General features: G+C 53.1%; 1 protein-coding gene across 12 annotated transcripts in view; it reads right to left on the minus strand.

Moving 5' to 3' along the window:
* Window positions 1–20185, minus strand: part of TNS1 (tensin 1) — a 216240-nt gene that overhangs the window by 85614 nt on the left and 110441 nt on the right. For 11 of the 12 annotated variants that reach the window (XM_070772002.1, XM_070772039.1, XM_070772026.1 and 8 more), the window contains 10 exons: window positions 15303–15352; window positions 12929–13100; window positions 9695–9745; window positions 8535–8657; window positions 8113–8177; window positions 6476–6559; window positions 3275–3387; window positions 2564–2624; window positions 2267–2342; window positions 1305–1434 (listed from right to left, as the gene is read on the minus strand). In XM_070772002.1, coding sequence (XP_070628103.1) covers window positions 1305–1434; window positions 2267–2342; window positions 2564–2624; window positions 3275–3387; window positions 6476–6559; window positions 8113–8177; window positions 8535–8657; window positions 9695–9745; window positions 12929–13100; window positions 15303–15352 — 925 coding nt within the window. Of the gene's footprint in view, window positions 1–1304; window positions 1435–2266; window positions 2343–2563; window positions 2625–3274; window positions 3388–6475; window positions 6560–8112; window positions 8178–8534; window positions 8658–9694; window positions 9746–12928; window positions 13101–15302; window positions 15353–16786; window positions 17062–20185 lie in introns of those variants that run through there. The other variant, XM_070772030.1, reaches the window with a different exon arrangement.

A 20185-nucleotide genomic window follows, 5' to 3' on the forward strand; every position in this document is an offset into this window, starting at 1 on the left:
CTCCTCCGTCCATGGGATTTTCCCGGCAAGAATACTGGGATAGGTTGTCATTTCCTTCTCCAGAGGATCTCCCTGACTCAGGGAACGAACCTGCATCTCCTGCAGTGGCAGGCATCCGATTCTTTACCACTGAGCCACCAGGGAAGCCCAACATATGCATACACGGTTGATAATATAATAAATAATATGTACGATGATGGTAAGTCTCCTGCTCACTTTAGTCCAGTCCTACGTGCCTAAGGTAACCGCTTCTTACCATTTCTATTTTCTGTTCTACTAGCAGCTACCTCTAAGACTCTATATAACAGCCACAGTTTTTATGCCACTATTTTTAATCAGTTTTAAGTAATCTTCATTGATGCAACACGATGAAGATAAATAATTTGGACCACTTTTAATATTCCCACCTCCCTTCTTAAATCTTGTTATGATTATTAATCACCCTTCTGATTACCTCTGAAACTTTAAATATTGGAGTTGAGCCTCTATTTCTTGATCTGTCCATTTTTGATCGTGTCCTGACTCCCTCCCTACAGGGGGAGAAAATTTTTGCCCTTCCCTTCCCCCACCTTCCCACAACCCCTTTTATCTTGTCAGTTATTCCTTTACCTTCCTTGTTAGGACTGATACCATTTACATTCTCTTCTGCAAATGTAACAGCATCTTCTGTGTTTGCCCTCCTGGCTCTGGTACAGGGAAACCTCTTCATAGAAACATCGTTCTCCCTGCGTGAGCCAGACCACACTGGGGGCTCAGGCCTCCCCTCCTCGGAGCTCCAGCTCCATGCTCTGATCTCTGCCTGAACCCAGTCTGGACACAGATCACACCCACCCTTCTGCTTGTCAGAAGGGAAGTTACAGCAGGGGTGGCTTTCCCTCACTGGACCACCTGTCACGCCCGTGCACATCTCCATCACTGCAGGCAGCACTTCACAGTATCACGTGTGTGTGTCTCTTCCTCCCGTAAGACTGTGAGCTCCCTAAGGATAGGGCCTGACTCCTTTCTGTTTGTATCGCCAGGGTCTAGCACGTGCCGGGCACATACGGACACTCAGGTGATGCTGGTGGGTTTATAGATAGATGAATAGATGGGTGAATGGATGTAGACATGTCCCAGACCTGAACATGATGCAGATAAAACCTAATGGATAGAGGAAAGAAGCAAAGAGAGACAGCTCCCTGATCACCCCCCTTCCCCTGGGAAAACGGTCACCCTTCACTGCTGCCGCAGCCCCTCCATTAGGTCCTTCTATCCAGTGGTATAATTATTCCTTGTACGGCTGCCTGTCTACTCAACAAGCCTACCCTTGAAGGCATCGTCAAGGTCCTCCTTCCCAAAGACAACTCCCAGGTCATGGATGGCACAGGTGTGGAACTGCACCCTGAAGATGACATCTCGGGCTGGGCTCCGGAACTTCTTGTGGTAGCACTTCAGCTGGTGGGAGAGACAGCAGAGCCCATCAGGGGCCCAGAGGTCGGAAGTTAGTCCCAGGGTGCCTCCTTATCAGCTCCATTTCTGGGCCCCAAACCCACTGAGGGAGCGGTCACTCATCCCCAACAGGACCTCAGAGCTCTCTGGGGAAAATTCCAGAACAGCAGAGGTTGGAGGCCAGTCCTGCCCTGTGGGGACAAAACTACCCTCCCGAAAAGTTCCTGCATGTAAAACATAGCCAATGGAAATTTGCTGTATGACTCAGGGAGCTCAAACCAGGGCTCTGGAACAACCCAGAGGTGTGGGAACAGGTGGGAGGTGGGAGAAAGGTTCGGGGGAGGGGAATATGTACACTTAGGGCTGATTCACGTTGATGTGCAGCAGAAATCAAATCCATATTGTAAAGCAATCATCAATCAATTAAAAATAAAATTTTTTAGAAAAGAAGTTCCTGCACAACAGTCAAAATGGAGAAAGCAGAAGTGGATTTAAATTGCAAGTGGAAGGAGTGAAGCTGGAATTGAGGCAGTCCCGGTCACCAGCGGGAAGCCTGGAGGTAACAGCTCACACAGAGCCGTATTTCCCTGGAGGTGCTCCAGAACAAGAGGAAAGCCCAGGCAAGGCATATCCCACTGTGAGGAAGTGGATGGACAAGGACCTTCCAGGCTGGAAGGCCTTGCAGGGCCCCTGAGAGCCAGTCAACGCCCCCAAGGCTGGTGGCCCACCAGGAGGGACACACTTATCCAAAGAGACAGGAGGGGAGCACGATGAAAAAAGAAAGAAAAAAATAAACGGTTGGGGGCAGGGGAGAGCTTGAGACGGAGGAGCGACTCACCAAGATGTCTCCCTTCAAGAGCAGCCCAGGCTCAATGGTGATGCAGATGCTGGTCTGGCTGTCTCCTTGGACGTTGCTATGGGAGAGAGGCGGGCAGAGGGACAGAGGGCTGCTACGGGGGCTGAGCAGTACCTTCTTCCAGCGGCCCCTCCACCAGGGGACTGTCGGGAAAGCTCACTGATGCATCCCTCAGCCCTCCTCCTAGAAAAGGTTCTAAACACCCCTCCAATCCCTGTCCCCAGTCCTCAGCCTCAGTTCTCCAACATTCCTGGCCTCTCATTCCTGCGGAATACCTACTAGATGCCAGATGTGTAGACAGGTTGCATGGCCTGGTAGATCCGGAGAAATGGTCGACACCCTGTAAAGGAGGGGTGGTGTTAGCCAAGACAGCAGAAATAGCCAGAGGAGGAAGGGGGAGAGGAGAGATGCAGGAAGGAAGGACCAACCAGGAGGAAGAAGAGTGAGCAGGGGAAGGAGGAAAAGAGGAAGGAGAAATGGGAAAAGAACAAGGGAAAAAATGCTAACTTTTCATTAAAGGCATTTTGAGGGACTTCCCTGGTGGTCCAATGGTTAAGGATCTGCCTTCCAATGTTGGAGACACGGGTTTGATCCCTGATCGGGGAACTAAGATCCCACCTGCCACGGGGCAACTAAGCCCGCACACAACTAGAGAGAAGCCTGCATGCTGCGACGAAAGACCCCATATTCTGCAAGGAACCCCAATGCAGCCAAAATTAAATAAATAAATCAATATTTGTAAAATAATAGAGACATTTTGAGTTTAAGAACGTGGTCATATCCAGCGTCACCTGCCGGCAGGCACTGCCAGTATTAAACCCACTTTGCAGATGAGTCAACTGGGGTGCAAAGAAACAGGAAGTGGTACAGTTGAGATGCCAAGCCTAAGACTTGGCTGCTAGCCAGCATTTTTACCACCTAACAGTGCCTCCTCAGAGAAGGAGATGGAAGACAGGAGGAAAATGGAAGCCAGGGGGTTCAGAGAGTTACCTCCTTTAGACTCGAAGTTGGGGATGCCGTGCATGATCACGTGGTGCAGAAACAAGGGCTTGTTGTTCATTTTGATGGAGCCAGAGAGCAGGCCGCTGAAATAATGCACGTACCTGGAGCAGGGAGGGGGCGGCTTCAGCCAGGGAGGCCTGTGCTAGAATACAGCCATCCTGTTCTCTTTCTCCCCAGCACACTGCCCTAGGTGGCCCTGCCGACTCCCACCATCTCCATCAACCCCCAGGTCTCCTGGCACCTGGGGTCTTCTCCACCCTTGCTGCCTGTACAGGTACCGATACACCTAGAGTGGAGTCCAGCCAAACCTCCCACTTGGGGTTCTCCAGCGCCCCCTGGTGGTCAATGTGGCCATCTCTTTCCTGCTTCACTCCCGGCCCAGGAATCTCCAGCTGGACCAAATTTCCTCCCACACATCCCTGACAGGCATCATTTAGCTGTTCACTACAGAACAAGGCAGGATGATCAACCATCAAACAGCTCTGACACCCTGACCCCCAGCCCAAACCAAGTTTACATTTGTACCCACAGGCCCCAGTTCTGTCCCTACAGACGCACCAGCCACATAACAATATAGCAAATAGTAAGAGCTTAATAATTTTAGTCCTTCGCTTTTTCTTGCCTGGAGAATCCCACGGACAGAGAAGCCTGGCGGGCTACATCCAGTGGTCATCCATCCACTGAAGTGATTTAGCACTCATGCAAAAAGGGTACAAAGTTACTCTATAGCACTTCATTTGATACTGAAGGATATCTAACTTCCATTAAGTAGTCCTATCTTTAGAGTCAACATTCCCCAATTCCCTTAACAAGGATCTCGCTAGAAGACTGGAAGGAAAAGCCACCCGCACTCCTAGAAGAAAGGGAAAACTAATCCAGAAAGAGTCATGAGCCTCCCCAAAGACACAGCAAGAGGGCACAAAGGTGAGAGGGGAGCAGGTGGGAGGAGCAGGGAACCAGTCTGACTCCGATGCATCTACTAGAAGGAGGGGCCAGTCCATTTGGTCAGTGCTTCCTCCTCTCCTGACTGGCCAGAGGATGCCACTCTGGGTCAGCTGGACCAATCAGAATGTATTCTGATTTGAGGTGAGTGGGACCAGAACCCTCATGACCTTGACAATGGTCTCGTCCTGACTCTCAGCTCCTTGGCCTACCTCCAGGCCTGTGGGCCTCTGTCCCTGGGCTGGGGTGGGGCCACCTTGGACTACCCTAGCAAGATAATCTGATGGGCAGCACCAGCTCCTATTCAAGCCCCTACCCAGCCCCCAGCCCCGTTGCTCAAACCGGAAACCTGGAATGGCAGGTTCCTATCAGATCTTCTGATCGTGCCAACAGGATGTGTCTGTGTGCTGGGGACAATGAACCCGGGGGTGGGGTGACAATGAATGGGGGAGCTGCAGGCAAAGCTCCTCCCTCCCTCTTTCCCTGCCCTCCGCTCCTCCAGCTGATCCAATCCCTGGAAGTAACACTGACAAGGCGGGAAAGTGGCAATGAATGCCACTTCCCCAACGGTCGCACTTCCACATTTGAGCACAGACAGAATTACCCACCCATGAGCAGATGCAGCTACAGATATGAGCGGCAAGGCAGATACAAGGCAGATAATATAAACACAGACACACACACCCCCCAATGGCATGCTATGTAAGCACACACTGAGCACGGTGGAATCCTTGAACCATCCTATTCCTGAGAGTAACAGTAATCCCTGTCCTCCAGGCTTTTAGCTGCAGAGATGTGACTGCCCTGCCCACACCCTCCACGCCACATCGTACCATCATAAACATCATGCTCCTCTTATCTGAATTTAATCTTTTAAGGCCAAGGGCCAGACTTGTGACCAAGGCCACCAGCCATATGTAGCAAGCCAGGATCTTGAACAATTTTTGATATTCTAGTAAAAGAACTCAAAAAAAGAACTGTAGCAGCAAGCCAGGATCTTGAACAAATTTTTGATAATCTAGTAAAAGAACTCAAAAAAAGAGCTCCAGCAGTTCTTTCCTCCCTGGGAAGACTCTCCCTGACCCACTGCTGCTGTGTCTGACAGCCTAGTCAGAATTTTCTGCACAGAAAGATATTTCCTTTCCGATCTCTGACCCAGAAGCTAGCTACCCACTGCCCTGTGCTGGTTGTGAGGCTCTGGTGGCCTAAGGACTCATTCGCTTCTGCTTGGGCTTCCTCTACAATGACAGGAACACAATCCCCAGCGGAGCCAGCACACTTTTAGCCAGGCAAGATGGAGGCGACGGGGTGTGACTTGGGAATCCCCTGCCTGGAGAGGTTGGAAAGCTCCAGGACCTGCAGCTAGGAGGTCCTGCTTTGCCTGGTCAGTGTTCCAAGGGGCTGGAAAAGTCAACGAAACACCGCGGCCTTCATACCTGCTACCTGGACCCTTTACCTCAGGCCTTCACTCATATGCTTCCTTCTCCCTTCTCAGACCTCACCTTACATGGCATCTTCTCAGAATGGTCAGTCCATTGGAATCAGCCTCTCACATCCACCCCCATCACACTCTCTAGCTCATCATGTTCTATTTTGGCTTTTTCCCCTTCAAAGCATTTATCACTGTCTAAAATGACCCTGATGGTCTATTGTATAAAGTTCTCAACAGAATAATCAGCTTACTAAGGGCTAAAGATCATCCTGTTCAAGTAGATATTGCCAGCACTTGGAACATTAACTAGAGTATCAAAAATTTACCAGACGAATGAAGAAATCCATTCCTACCCTGCTTCCTGCATGGGCTGTTGTGGACCACATCGTTGAGAGCCCTTCGTAAAATTTTAAAGCTCTCACAGCAGAAAGGGACCCTCATCATGAATGAGTGTCTGTCACCTCCTTAGAGCAGATGGCAATAACTTTAGCCTCCTGCAGACCCATCCAAACACAGGACCAAGAACGGCACTGCTTTCTCATACAAGCTGTCTTCTCACACCCCCGACTCCCTACTGCTGGGCCCGCTGCTCTCTGGCACCAACCTCAGGAGCCAACTGCTGTGCCCCACTGTGGGCACACACAGCTGCCCACAGGCTCCTGAGTTCATGCCCCTCCAGGCTGGACCTGAACATGCATGCTTGGCACACCACCACATAGGTACACTGTGCAGTCCCATGGGTTCACGAGGCTGGTTCCCACATACAGCGCACACACACACATGTATGTACTGGGCCAAGAGCCCTGGAGACCCACCTCCTCTGGGATGGTTGGCCAATGGGTACAATCTTATCCTCGTAGAACCGTTTCATCGCAAACCGGTCCAGGGCCTGGTCGGCACTGTGCGGAGAGACAGGTGGTCAGAGGAGCCAACTTCCACGATCCCCCTGTCCCCCTACCCCTGCTCCCCAGACCTGCAGAGCCCTCCAGGCACTCTGTCCTGAGATACTTTCAAGAAAGGGTTGCTCCAGCATCCCTCCCTCCTGTGTGCTGCAATACTCAGCACGGGGGCCTTAGAACCAGACATCCTGGGAGCCCGTCTCAAGTCTACCACTGACTTAGTAGCCCCTGGTCTTTGGGGCAGGTTACTTAACCTTCCTGAACCTGATTTTCCTTTCCTGGCAAATGAGGTGATAACTATGCCTTCTTTGAATGTTGTTACGGCAATTGAGAGAGATAACATCTCTAAAGAGCTTGGCACATGTGGGCCCACAGTAGGTGCACAGGCAGTGTTCACCATTAAGCAAAGATTAAGCCGGGTCAGGTTTCTTAAAGTCATAAAACTACCGTCCTATTGGCAAGCCCTTCAGAGAACACTCTACTCATCCTCGAAGAGGTCACTTTATAAAGAGACAGATCATATAGCTCCGCCGTTCTAGACTCTCCACCAATGTCCCTCTTAGAATAAACCCCAAAGTCCTCACCAAGGGTTGCAAGGCCCCTGGACTCTGCCCCCTTGCAGCTTCACTTCCTAGTCTTTGTCCCTTCAATCATTCGGCTCCAAACATGCCAGGCCCTGGTATTCCCATTGCTGGCATTTGCCCTACTCTCTTCTCTGCCTGGAAGGTCCTCTGCCACCACCACCCCCCAGACCACATATGAGTCAGTCCTTCCCAGCCTCCTGCCACTTAATTCCAGTCTCTGCTCACATATCACCTCCTGGAGAGACCTCCCCACTGTCGTGCTTCAGTCTCTGTTCCCAAAGGACTTGCCTCCTGCCCTTAGGGATGTGTTTGTTCACTTATTTAACACTCACGAGGGCAGTGGCCCACCTTTGCCCACTGCTCTATTCTCAGCACCTAGAACAGCTTGCACAGTGACTGTTCTGTAACCATTGTCAAATGACAGAATGAATGGACCAACTCCTCTGCCTCTCTGCAAAGCCAAATCAGAATGGAACCCATGGCTGGCTGTTTCCTGTTCTTGCTGCAAACTCCAAAGTGGGAAGATGCCCGTGATGGCCAGAGGCAGGGGCATGGATGAGAAAACGTCTAGGTGGCTCAGCTGCACCCAGATGTGTTCCAACATTTCCTTGTGACTCCCTCGCTGCTCTTTGGGGTAAATAGAAGGCAGTTTGGCAAAGGAAAGTGGCCCCAAGAAGCCAGCTGGATGGGGCGCCCATGCAGGGTCTGCCTCCCACAGCTGCCCCCCGACCCTTGGGGCCCCAGATAGGAGGATGGTCTCTGCTCTATGCTACCCTCTGTCCAAGGGCCCCTACCCCAGAGCTGTGGGCAGGGACTTTCTCCTTTCTGGGGGCTCCTCACCCTGTCCTCAGCATCTCTTGTCTCCTCTGTCCTCATCCTCCAATTCCAAGGAAGGCCGAGGCCTTGGGTGGGTGGGGAAGGGGGTCCTGCTGTCAACATTCAGAGAACAGGAGACTTGGGTTCTCTTACCTGGCAGAAATGTTGCTGTAGTGCATGTAAGCCGCGATCACAACGCCGATCCTGCCTCGGTTTCCCTGAAAGAGCCCCAAACACAAAAGCCTTCACTGTTAAGGCCGGCCCTCCCACCCCAGAGCCCAACCAAAAGCCTTAAAGAAAAGGGGCTGGAGAGAGGGGGAGTGGCTCTCAGACAGAAAAGGAGGAGGGAGGAAGCAGGTGGGGCTGAATCTTAAAAAGAAGAAACAGTAGATTATCCACCACACCTGAGGGCCCCACAGGCTGGTAGACCCCGTTTCTCGTGGGTGCCGCCCCAGACAGAATGCATTATCCCCAAGAAGGAGAATACACACAAAGTTGCACACTCACACAATCCAATGACACGGGCAGGTACACGCACTCATCGCACACACGCACCGTGCCATCCCCGCTCTGACCTTGTTGTGTAGCACGACCACGTTGTGGGGGTCTGCATTGAGCCAGGTGTCCATGGCCTTGCAGACGCTGCAGATCTTCTCCAGGGCCGGGGTGTGGAGGTCGGGCCAGCCAAATTCCAGGACCTGTGGCCCAAGCCATGAGTAAGAAGTGGCAGAAGCGCAGAGACCCAACATGGGTAGGGGACGGTGAGGGGACGTTAGTTCCCGCCCTGCCCATCAACCCTACTCGGAGGCAGGGGTGTGGAGGCTGAGGACACTGGTCCAAGACTTTGTTCTGACACCGCTCCCTGTGGGGCCTCAGGTTAGTCACCACCTCTACCCCAGCCCCAGCCCCAGTTTCTCACATGTGTATAATGCAAAAGCTTAGCACCCCCGAAGATCCCAGGTCCCTTTCACACAACTTTGACCTTAAGACAAGCTCTCCTCCCACACACCCCAGGGGCTGGCTCAGGGAGGAAGAAGGAAAGCGGAAGGCTGATCACAGCTCTTTCCCAGGCCCTGGACACACAAAGCATCAAGTTTTCAGGCCAAAAGGGGCCTGAGTGGGACAGAGAGTAGACCTGAATAGCAGTCATCAGGTTCCTTCAAACTTTAACTCACAGAACTTTAAAGTACAAGAAAACCTGTGTTCAGAAGGACCCAGAGAGCTGATCTAATCCAGCCCATCCACTTTTAGACAGGCAAACCAAGGCCCAGAGAACTCTGCCGCCCACCCAAGGTCACACAACGACGGTCACTGGACTCCAGGGGCTGGAGCGGCACGCAGAGCCCCTCCACACACGCTCACTCAACAGCAGGTGAAAGAATGCTGGCTGTCGGAAGCCTGCACTGGCGATTCCCAGCCAGGGCAAATCCAGAAGACTCGTCATTAAGACTGAAAATCCCACAACCGCAGCCCTGCCCCAGGAACTCTGTGTGCACACCACCAGAGGCAGGCCTGGGTGGAAATGACTGTACTGAGCTTTGCTTTCTGTAATTCATATCACAGAAGCACTATGCACTTTTCTATTTTCCAAAGAGAAGGGAGCACAGTGACTTTGAACAGGCTTTGCAAACAGTCACAGCACTTTCCTCCAAGATTCTAACATGGGATCTTCAGAGGAAGGGAGCCCAGGCAAGGAGAACTCCCCCCAAAAAACCCCCAAACAGCACAGGCTCACCTTGGCGTGGAGCTTCGTGATGTCAGGTCTCCGCTCAGAGAGGTTGAAAAGCTAGAAGGAGGAAAAGGAAGAGGTTGTGAGAAGGCAGCCCTTTCTCTCTCTCTGTCTTCCCTGCTGGAAATTCTACTACATGAACACACATGAAGCCCCACCAGACACACACAGACTGATGGGAACCAACTACAGGTTCTCAGGATGAACAGGGAGACAGAGACAGGTATGCAGACACTCAGCCCCGCCCCTGGATGAGCAAACATCCTGAACTGAAGGTGAGAAGGGGATGGAATCTGTCTTGGGCCCCATAGGCCACCCCCAAGGTGGGTGTCTCTCCACACTGTATGGAGATCCAGTGGTGGCAACTGGTAAGCATTTGGCCATCTCTGGTCTCTACTTCACATGGTGCCTTTAGAAACCCACCCCATGGAGATGCAACTGCTATGTGGTCAGACACCCTCTATCAAAGGGTGCAAATCATGCTGGGTGGACCCTCTCAGATCCTTGACCTCCCAGGAGACATCCCCTGACACTTGACCACATCCCACGGGAACCCCCCTGTCTCTGAATTCCTGTCTTCCATCTCTGGAGGAGGCAGGCAGAACTCCCAACATCCAGCTCAAGGCCTGGGAAACTCAAAGGCCTCTGTGATATCTCCTGGGGAGAGAAGAGGACCACAGAGTCTGGAATGGGTGGGACAGAGTGGGGAAAGTACAGCAGAGACTCATGGAACTCTGGACTCCTGAAATTGGGCAGGATCTTAAATGGCTTCTGGTCCACTCTTCATAGGCTTCCCTGTTGGCTCAGTCAGTAAAGAGGCTGCCTGCAATGCAGGAGACCCAGGTTCAATCCCTAGCTCGGGAAGACCCCCTGGAGAAGGGAATGGCAGTATTCTTACCTGGAAAATCTTATGGACAGAGAAACCTGGTGGGCTACAGTCCATGGGGTCGCAAGAGTCAGACATGACTTAACGACTAAACCACTACATTACATCACTCTTGAGTCCCATAAAGGAATATGCTTTATGCCAGTAACAACAGCTACCACTTGGGTGTTCCCAGACAGCCAGGCCACACTAAGGACTTGACATTTGACAAGCTGCCTTAATTCTCTCCACAACCTCTGAAATAGATAGTGTCATTAGGCCCATTTTACAGATGGTATCCTAAGGCTTAGTGAGGCTAAGTGCCAGGATCAGACAGTTAGTAGGAGCAGAGTCAGCATAGAACTTTCTGATGTTTAAAGCTGGATGTCTTTTTTTTTTTTTTTGGCTGCGCCATGCAGCATGTGGAATCTTAGTCTCCAAACCAGGGATTAAACCCATGTCCCCTGCAGTGGAAGTATGCAGTCTTAACCACTGGCCAGTCAGGGAAGTCCCTAAAGCCACACTCTTAACAACGTCCAACATAGCTGACGGATGGGTCTCTATAGAGGGTCGAATGGTGTCCCACAAAAATTCATGTCCACCCAGAACTTCAGAATGTGACCTTATTTAGAAACAGGTCCTTTGCTGATGTAAGTACTCAAGGGTCTGGTGATGAGATCATCCTGGCTTCAGAGTGGGCCCCAAATCCAGTGACTGTGTCCTTATAAGAAGAGTAGAGGACACACAGACATGGGAAGAAGGACGGTCATGTGATGATGGAGGCAGAGACTAGGGCAAGGCGCCTATAGGCCAAGGAGCCACCAGAAGATGGGAGAAGGCAAGGAGAATTCTCCCCTACAGGATTCAGATGGAGCACGGCCCCAGTGACACCTTGACTCGGACTCCTAGCTTCCAGAACCGAGGAAAAATTAATTTTGTTGTCTTAAGCCACCTAATTTGTGGGAATTAGTTACAGCAGCCCTGGGGACCTAACACAGTCCCTACACCCTGCCTCTGCTCTCTCACCGTGGCACAGCCGGTCCATGAGTCCAGCCCACATGTACCTTCCTATAAAGTGGGCCTGAGCCCTCCTCTGGGGCCAGGATAGCTCCAATCCCCTGGCCAGCCTTTCTGACCCCCATAGTGGGTGAGGAGTCGGGGATAACCTCCTCCACATTGGTTGGGAGATTCTCCTGTCCCAAGTACGATTCTGTGTTCAGCAACACGAGGTCCCTCAAAACACACCCTGCCACAGCTCTGCCCTAAGACTTCTCAGAGGTGCTGACAGTGTGACACCTCTGCTACTTCCTGACGCTGTGACCTCAGGCAAATACCCCACCTCTCTGTGCTCCTGCAGTAGCTGCTTCCTAGGGCTGTAGTGATGTTAAATACGTGGGAAGGAGTTAGGACAGGGCCTGGATCATCACAGGTGCTCAATAACATGAGCGTCACCATCAGCGTCCCTCCTCCTGGTCAACACACACGTACACCCACACACATACAGACACACCACATGCACACACACCCACTTGTACACATATACACACAAACATACATACCTATACACATACCTATACACACACTTGTACAGACACACCACATGCACACACAACCCACTTGTACACATATACACACAAGCACACATACCTATACACATACACATATAGACACACCACATGCATACACACAGCCCACTTGTACACATACGTGCACAAGCACACACATACGAACCACACATACCCATAAACATGCAAACACACAAGGACAAGCACACACACTCCACGGTACACATACATGCACAGGCACACATACCTATACACACACACGTACAGACACTCCACATGCACACACACACCCCACTTGTACACATACACGCACAAGCACACACACACAGTACAAACCACACATACCCATACACATGCACACATATAAAGACAAGCACACACACACACATACAGACACACCACATGCACACACACACCCCACTTGTACACATACATGCACAAGCACACATACACATACAAACCACACATACCCACACATGTGCACACACAGGACAAGTACACACAATCCACTGTACACATACACATACGAGCACACAAACAAACCACACATACCATACACATGCACACACAGGACAAGCACACACACACACGACTTGGCTCAGATGCTGTGTCCCAGCCACAGAGACTCTCCTCAGAGGACAGCTGGACAGTGAGTGAGGACTCAGACCATGAGACGCCCGAAGTCAGGGGCAGGTGAGAGAAGAGGGGAGAAGAGCTGGCGCAGGAGCGGCTGGGATGAGACTCCAGCAGGAAGAGGTGGCACGCAGAAAGGATGGGGCCCTGGACCAGTGGGCGGGGGCCCATCCTCACCAGGTAGTTGCCTCCATGTTTGGACTTGAGCATCTGGGCCACCTCTCGGAGGTTGCTCCGGAAGTTCTCCTCATTGGCTGTGCTCGGGAAGGAGACGGCGATGATCCTCTCGGTGACGTACACCAGGTCCAGCTCACAGCTGTCCTCCGTGGTCCGGCTCGTACTCATGTTTCTGGGGAGACAGCAGGCAGCAGATCAGAATCCAGGCCCCCAGGACGAGGTCCAGGAACCTGCACCCCTCCACACCATACATGGCCCCCAGATCTAACCCAGGAGGGCTTGGCTGCTCCCTGACTCTGAGCCAAGGCCAGAGGCTTCCCCGGGGCAAGGCCAGTGTAGCCCTCAAGGCCAGTCTGGGAGAGCCGGGGAGAACAGAGCTGCGCAGAAGCCGGCAAGGATCTCAAGCCGTTTCAGAAACAAAGAGTAATGACACTAGTCCTACATGTTCATCAGTCCTGTCGGCATCGCCTTCAACCTATGATCCCAGAGGTCAGAGCCAGGGCCGGAACCAGCCAGGGCCCAGGAGTCCAGCTCAGCCTCCCAACATACAGCAGCCACCTGGTCTGGCAGAAGCTTCTCGAAGGATCCAGGGAGAGCTCCAGAGAGGAAGGAGAGCCTGAAGCGAGGGCTCTTGCATCCCAGAGCTGAGCCTTCTACCGCCCTCTGCTTGCTCTGAGCTGTGGCATGGGAGGGGAGGCCCTCAGGGGTAGGGGCAGCTCAGGTGACACGCTCACCTGGGCTCCAGGTAAGCCAGACCACAGCGCACATTCCAGCCCTCCCTGGAGGCAGGCTGACTCCTGCCCTTTGTTTCTGGCTCTCCCCCCACCTCTGGCAGCTCCCACCGCCTCCGGGGCTGCTTCCTGCCAGTGACCTCCCTGGTTTCTAAGGGCCCAGGAGGCCGAGGATGCTGCCACAGTGGCAGGGGACTCCCAGACATCCCAGTGCCATCTGAGCTTCTAAGAGAGGTAGGGAGCTGCCTGGGCCGGCACTGAGTGAGAGGAAGCGAGGGCTCACACCTTTACACCTCACCCAGCTGCTCTTCCAGAGGAGGGTCCAGGCTGAGCTGACGGGATGGGGAAAGGGGTCTCGGGAAATTGGTAATCCATTCCAAAGCCCCCCAGCGGCTTCTAGGGGCACCTCATACCGTTCTTACCCCATCACCAGCCTCCTGCTTCCCCTCGCTACCCAAGATGGACCACACTCATGTTGATAACCTCTCACTACCTCCGGGTAAAGCTGGGACTGGAGGGGCAGTGGGAGGAATACCACTGGGGTGTTTCAGAGTGATGGGGTGGCAGTAGGGTGTACAGCCCCAGGACACCAAGAACCGGGGCAGAATCCAAATCTCCTCCAGGGTTAGCTCTGAGCCAGCTGTATAGATGGGGCTTGGACACAGGGGAGCCAAAGGTGACATATAGCTTCTCCATGGGGACGGTGACTGGGACGCAGTGATAGAGATGCCAGTGTGCTGGGAGCCCACTGTGAATTTGGCCTCCGAGTCCTGATCATTCCTGGCCCTGCAGCCTATGGGGGTGGGGCTCCTACTGAAGGCGGAACAGCGCCACCACCTGGACAACATCAGCATCGAACTCTGCACCCACCGATTCTCAGCTACAAGGGAGGAGGGATCTGCTAAGGGGGCCCTCCACTCTCTGTAGACAGCTGGCAGTAGGACTACTGCCCACTGGGAGCTTCAGCTACACACCAAGCCCTCTCTGGCTGGGGCTCCAGATCCCTGGGGCCAGATTCTCACTCATCTCAGAAGCCTCGGATGAAGGAGAGGCAGAGGAAGCCAAAAAAATCAGAGAACCTGGACCCAGGACAAAGTAACTCTGGATGAGCAAAGCACTGAGTCCCCTATGATCCCCTTGCCCCAGCCCCCATCAGCCCAGCCAGCCAGAGAACATTCCTTTTATAAATGATCCTCGAGTATCAGAAGCCACTGCTCATGGAAAGGAACAGTATCTAGCACGGGCCTCAATGCCAGCCAGTCCTGAAGGCAAATCCAAGTGCTGCCTGTTGGTGGTTGCGTGACCTTTAACAAGTTGCCTCATTTCCCTGAGACCCAGTTTCTTCATCTGTCAAATGGGGATAAAATACTTACCCTGCAGGGTTGTTGCAAGGACTAGATGAGATCATGCAGGTAAATAAAGAATCTAGCTCAAGGACTGGCTTCAAACTAGAATTCAAAATATGACTGATTCCCAGTGCCATCTACCCACATCCTCTCGCTGTAGCTTCCATGTCTGCCATGCTCCCAACCAGTGGCTTCATGACTTTGGCATTAGAGACTCAAAGGCATGACTTGCTGGGAATACCCACAGTGACCTCACTGCCTGCCCCGCATCCCCTGCCCCCTATAGTCCAGGCATACCTGATGGGCTGGGGATGAGGCTGGACACTTGGTGTAACTCTGGTGGAACTCTGGGAAAGAGAAGAGAGGAGCAGCGTTAGGATGGGGACCAGCTGGACGGCAGGAGAGCAGCAGAGAGCTGTCCACACAAGTGGTCAGGGCCACGGGCAAACACAGATTTCCTTCTGCTTCTGCCAACATTCCAGCCCAGGTGCCCTAAAGCCCCACCAACACAGCAACTCAAAGCCAAAAGCAATCGATGCCAACCCCACGTGAGTGTGCCTGTGTGCCTGCAAGCCCCTGAGGGGAAGCGCTTTCCTCCCTCCGGGCAAGGAAAAAATTCCCAGTGCCCAGAAATGCACCAGGCCTGGGCTGGTGCCACCTGTATGGAGTACACACTCAATAAAGCAGTTACTAAATTGATGGACACTCATTTCACCTGGAAGTGCTGGATATCGAAACAGTAATCCCAAGTGGTGAACAGAGATTCAAGCATGAAAGAAGGAAAGATGAGAGCGCTAGCACCCCTCCGTCCAGCTCTGAACATTTCTTCTCTGCCCACCAGCTGCCTGCAAGCCTCTCCTTTAAAGCAGCAACACCAGGTCAGTCAAAAGTTTTGGGACAAGAAGCCACCAGGCACGATGTGTACCAACCAGAGCTAGGCAGCAAATCATGCTTCTAAGGACCCACTGCCCATTGTCTGTTACCTCCCTCATCCGCTCCCATCTCTAGGGTTGTCAACTGGTACAAAATTAGGCAAATGGACCCAAGTTGGTGTCCAAAACATCTCTGGGAAACTGTATGGTACGGCAACGAAAGTACAGGATCAGAGCCCCCACAGGATCCTATGGGCAGCCTTGCACTACTCAATGCTCTGAGCCTCTGTAATGTCACGAGTGCTGTGCTGTGCTTAGCTGCTCTTCAGTCATCGCCGACTCTTTGCAACACCGTGGACTGTAGCCCTCCAGGCTCCTCTGTCCACAGGGATTCTCCAGGCAAGAATACTGGAGTGGGTTGCCATGCTCTCATCCAGGGGATCTTCCCAACCCAGGGATCAAACCCAGGTCTCCTTCATTGCAGGCAGATTCTTTACCATCTGAGCCACCAGGGAAGCCCCAATGTCACGAGTAAGATGCAACAATCCTCATGGGGTTATTTGAACAGTAAAGGAAATTATGCACATCCAGCCCTTAGACATTCTTACCATTATTACATCGAGTACAATTAAAAGAATAGTTAGAGACACAAACAAACAGTTACCTCTATAGAAAAGCAAAATCCTGCATCACCAGCTGCTACCCATCCCTTCATCCACCTCACTCGATGCAGAATTGAAGCCCTACCTGGACACTCGCAGCCAGAGCCCTCTGAGCCCACTGGCACTTTCCAAACATGCCTGAGCCTCCCCTAAACCAGCCTTTCATGACCACCAAGCTGTATTCGCTTGGAGGAGAGAGGAGCACAGTCCACCAAGGAGAGGAGAAACCAAGGCTACAGCAACTCACCCCCAAGTCCTGACGACCAGCAGGATTCATCCTTAGACTCCGGGCTGGACCACTGGGGCCCCAAGAAGAGGAGCCCCCTTCAGCCCTCTCCACGCAGCACCAACGAGGCGGGGGTGGGTGGGCTCTGCAACCCCGCACCCAGCTGAGCCCCAAGTCAGGGCAGCCCCCTTAAGAAGAGGACTCTCCATCCAGCCTTTCGCAAGAAGGCTGCAGCCAGAGCCTGGGGCTACAGCACAGCCCCAAAAAGCTCAGCCTAGAGGCAGCAGGAGGAAACAGCCAAGTTGTGCTGTCCAGCGGGAAGTTTCTCTGTCTCCACAGCTCTCCTGGCCCCGAGGACTTGGGTTTGCATGAGTCAGGCATGGGGAGTTGAGGGGTGGGAAGTGGGGCGGGGGGGCGGGCAGTAAGGAGGGGTTGAGTTGTGTTTGGTTTTTAAGACCCAAACCAGGCTGTTCCAAGACGACCCGCTCAGAGGAACGCAGAAACCCGACACTTCATCGGTCTCCGTTTCTCCGGTCCCTGATGAGGAGACGATGAACCTCCCCAGGCCCTAGGCCTGGCTCCAGGCCCCAGGGCCACCCTGCTATAAATAGCCCCTCGGGTTCCGTCGACTGCTGTTCCACAGCCATGTTTGGAGGAGGCCACTATAGCTGCTTCTAACAACTGGAAGCCACAACTATAGCCAAGGCTGGAGGTGTAGCCAGGACCGCGAGGCCAGGCCCCCAGGAGCCTCAGGGATACTGAGCTGGGTTTGGTGGGGAGACTGGGGAGTCAAGAGCCTCCACCGGCGCAGGGGCGAAAGGGAAGCGCAGAGCAGGACAGCCAGGTCCTGCTTCTCCACCCCCCTCCCCAGTTACAACACTCCACATTCTTCAGCCTCCCCACCCCAAAAAGCCGGGAAAGATAAATAAAAACTTGGCCCCAGCAGAGTCTGGCCACACCGCCTCCAGAGGTGATAAGACAAAGTCCAAGCCGGCTCTGCGGTTGGAGGGGAGGGGGGAGGGGAGGCAGAGGAGGAAGCCGCCCTGGACAGTGACCCTCGTGCAGAGGATGGGGACGAACAGCTGGACGGTCATCCCCTGATGAATCACTGGGCTGCCCTCTCACTGACGGGGCTTCCTGTTTTCTGCAAAGTTTGGAAGCATGTGACACTCAGTAGCGGAAAGCAGACGTGCACAGGTAACACGTCTGGGGGTGGCTGGGCCGAGTCGCAGGGAGAACTAGAGAACCACAGATGGGCCGGGGGCGGGGGCGGGGCACGTGAGCAAAACAACTGAGGGCTCTGAGAAACACAGTGACCTCACAGACACAGGGCTGGAGACCGAGCCTCCAGCAGCTGGGACTCACACAGGGCCTTTCTCAGGAAGGCTGAGGTCTTCTCCGCACACCATCATCATACCCCTCCCTCATTCAGTGAACGTTGCTGAGGGCCACCAGCTGGGCATAAGGCCCCCGACCTCAGAAAGCTTCCATCCTACAAAAGACGACTCTCATCTATGAAGCCCACGTGAGAAGCAGCTGTTTGGCCTCACTGACCGCTCTGTAGAATGGGTACAACACAGTCTGGTGTGATTTACCTGCTCCACCCAGAGCCTCTGGGGAAAACTACCCAAGGGTTTTACAAAGAGTTCTCTAGGGACTTTCCTGGTCCAGTGGTTAAGAATTCCCCCTCCACTGCAGGGGACATGAGTTCGATCCCTGGTTGGGGAACTAAGATCCCACATGCTGCAGGGCAACTAAGCTCGCATGCTTACAACTAGAGAAAAGCCCATGTACAGCCACAAAGAGCCTGCGTGCCGCACCTAAGACCTGATGCAGTCGAATAGATAAATACATTAAAAAAAAAAAAAAAGAATACTCGAAGATTTTATTTTATAAAGAAAAATAAGCTCTCGGTCTGCCCACCCATCCCTTCATCCACCTTTAATTCTGTTCCTTTCCTCTCTGGGGCTCTCAAAGCCATCTATCCACAGCTCTGAACTTCTTCCCTGCACCTCCCAAGACACAGATCCATAATAGAACTTCTGATCCAACTCCCATAGGCACCAAGATCTCTCCCCTACCATCATCACCAAAACGCAATCGCTCCTCTGCTTAAAGGACACTATAAAAGGAAATTCCACACCCTCCCCCAAACCGTGTCTTATGTCTCTTCCTATCAGCCAGTTCCTCCTGGTATCTAACCCTCACCCTTCCTGTTGCAGATTCCGCCAGCACCGTTGACCCTGGTCCTCAATGCCGGCAGGGGCTGCTGACCACCGCTCAGATGCTCTGGGGCAGCTCAAGATCTGTGACCCTCGGCTCCGTTTTTCGCCTTCTCCTTTCCCACCATGCAGCAAGAGTGGGAACCCCAGGATCTGGGCGGGGTTGGTTTGGAGCAAAGACTGTGTGGGAAGAGTCCTGCCTTCTTTTGAGGTCCACAGACCAAACACAACAGCACTGGACCAAAGGGAAAGCTGTTTCCGGAGCCCAGGTCCCCAGGGGGCACAGTTGGGAGGAGGGTCTGTAAGCAGCAGCCATGTCAGGCAGCCAGAGACTGGTGACCAATCTACAGCGGGGGCCCTTCCCCACCCCGACATCTCCTCTGGGGGCTGCGGCCACCCCCTCCCCTCTGCACCAGCCCCTCCAGCCACACCCCTTCCTCTCTCCTTCCTGCCCACCCGCCTGGATTTTTCCAAAACAAAGTGCGACACAGCACACCATCCACAAACCCTGCAACACACCAGCCTTGCTGGAGGAAAACAGCCATGCCTGCCCTGTGAGTCCTGGGCCACAGGCCAGAGACAGGAAAACAGCTCAACAAACAGGCACATTATCACAGCAGCAAGACCCTGAGCAGCAGCCATGCCGCTTCAGAAATGGTCTCCTCACCAGGAGAGAGGGCAAGAGAGCTCAGTGGTTGGGCAGGGGACCCTGGGGGTCACTCAACCTGGGACAGGTTTCTGGGAACCTCAAAAACTAGGTTTTCTCTCTTCCTTCACAGTACACAGGTCATTCTAGAATCTGCTCACTTGCTCAGCTTTTCATGAACTCCTTTAACTAGACTAAGCAGACCAAGACTCATCACGTCCCTCCTCCCATATCAAGGCAAGACACCACTCTTAACCACCCCTGGCACGCACAGACACACACACTTTCATCCCCAATCAACAGATTTTTCCCCTAAAAAACTTCTAATCCCAGCTAAGCGGCAACCTCTTTTTTCTCCAGGACCAAGGTCCGACACCCCCTCATGTCAAAAAGTTCTTCACGATGTCTAACTTCACTCTCTCCCGCTGCACCTTTACCTTGTTGGATCTATCTGGCCTGGGACGGCATTGTGGGGAGCGGCTGCCCTAGGACTCGACTTATAAGAACGTCCAGACCATTGGCTAAAAGGCTTGGTTCACACGACATCACCCT

Source organism: Bos indicus, chromosome 2 (genome assembly GCF_029378745.1).
Source record: "Bos indicus isolate NIAB-ARS_2022 breed Sahiwal x Tharparkar chromosome 2, NIAB-ARS_B.indTharparkar_mat_pri_1.0, whole genome shotgun sequence".
In the NCBI taxonomy this organism is placed as follows: Eukaryota; Metazoa; Chordata; class Mammalia; order Artiodactyla; family Bovidae; genus Bos; species Bos indicus.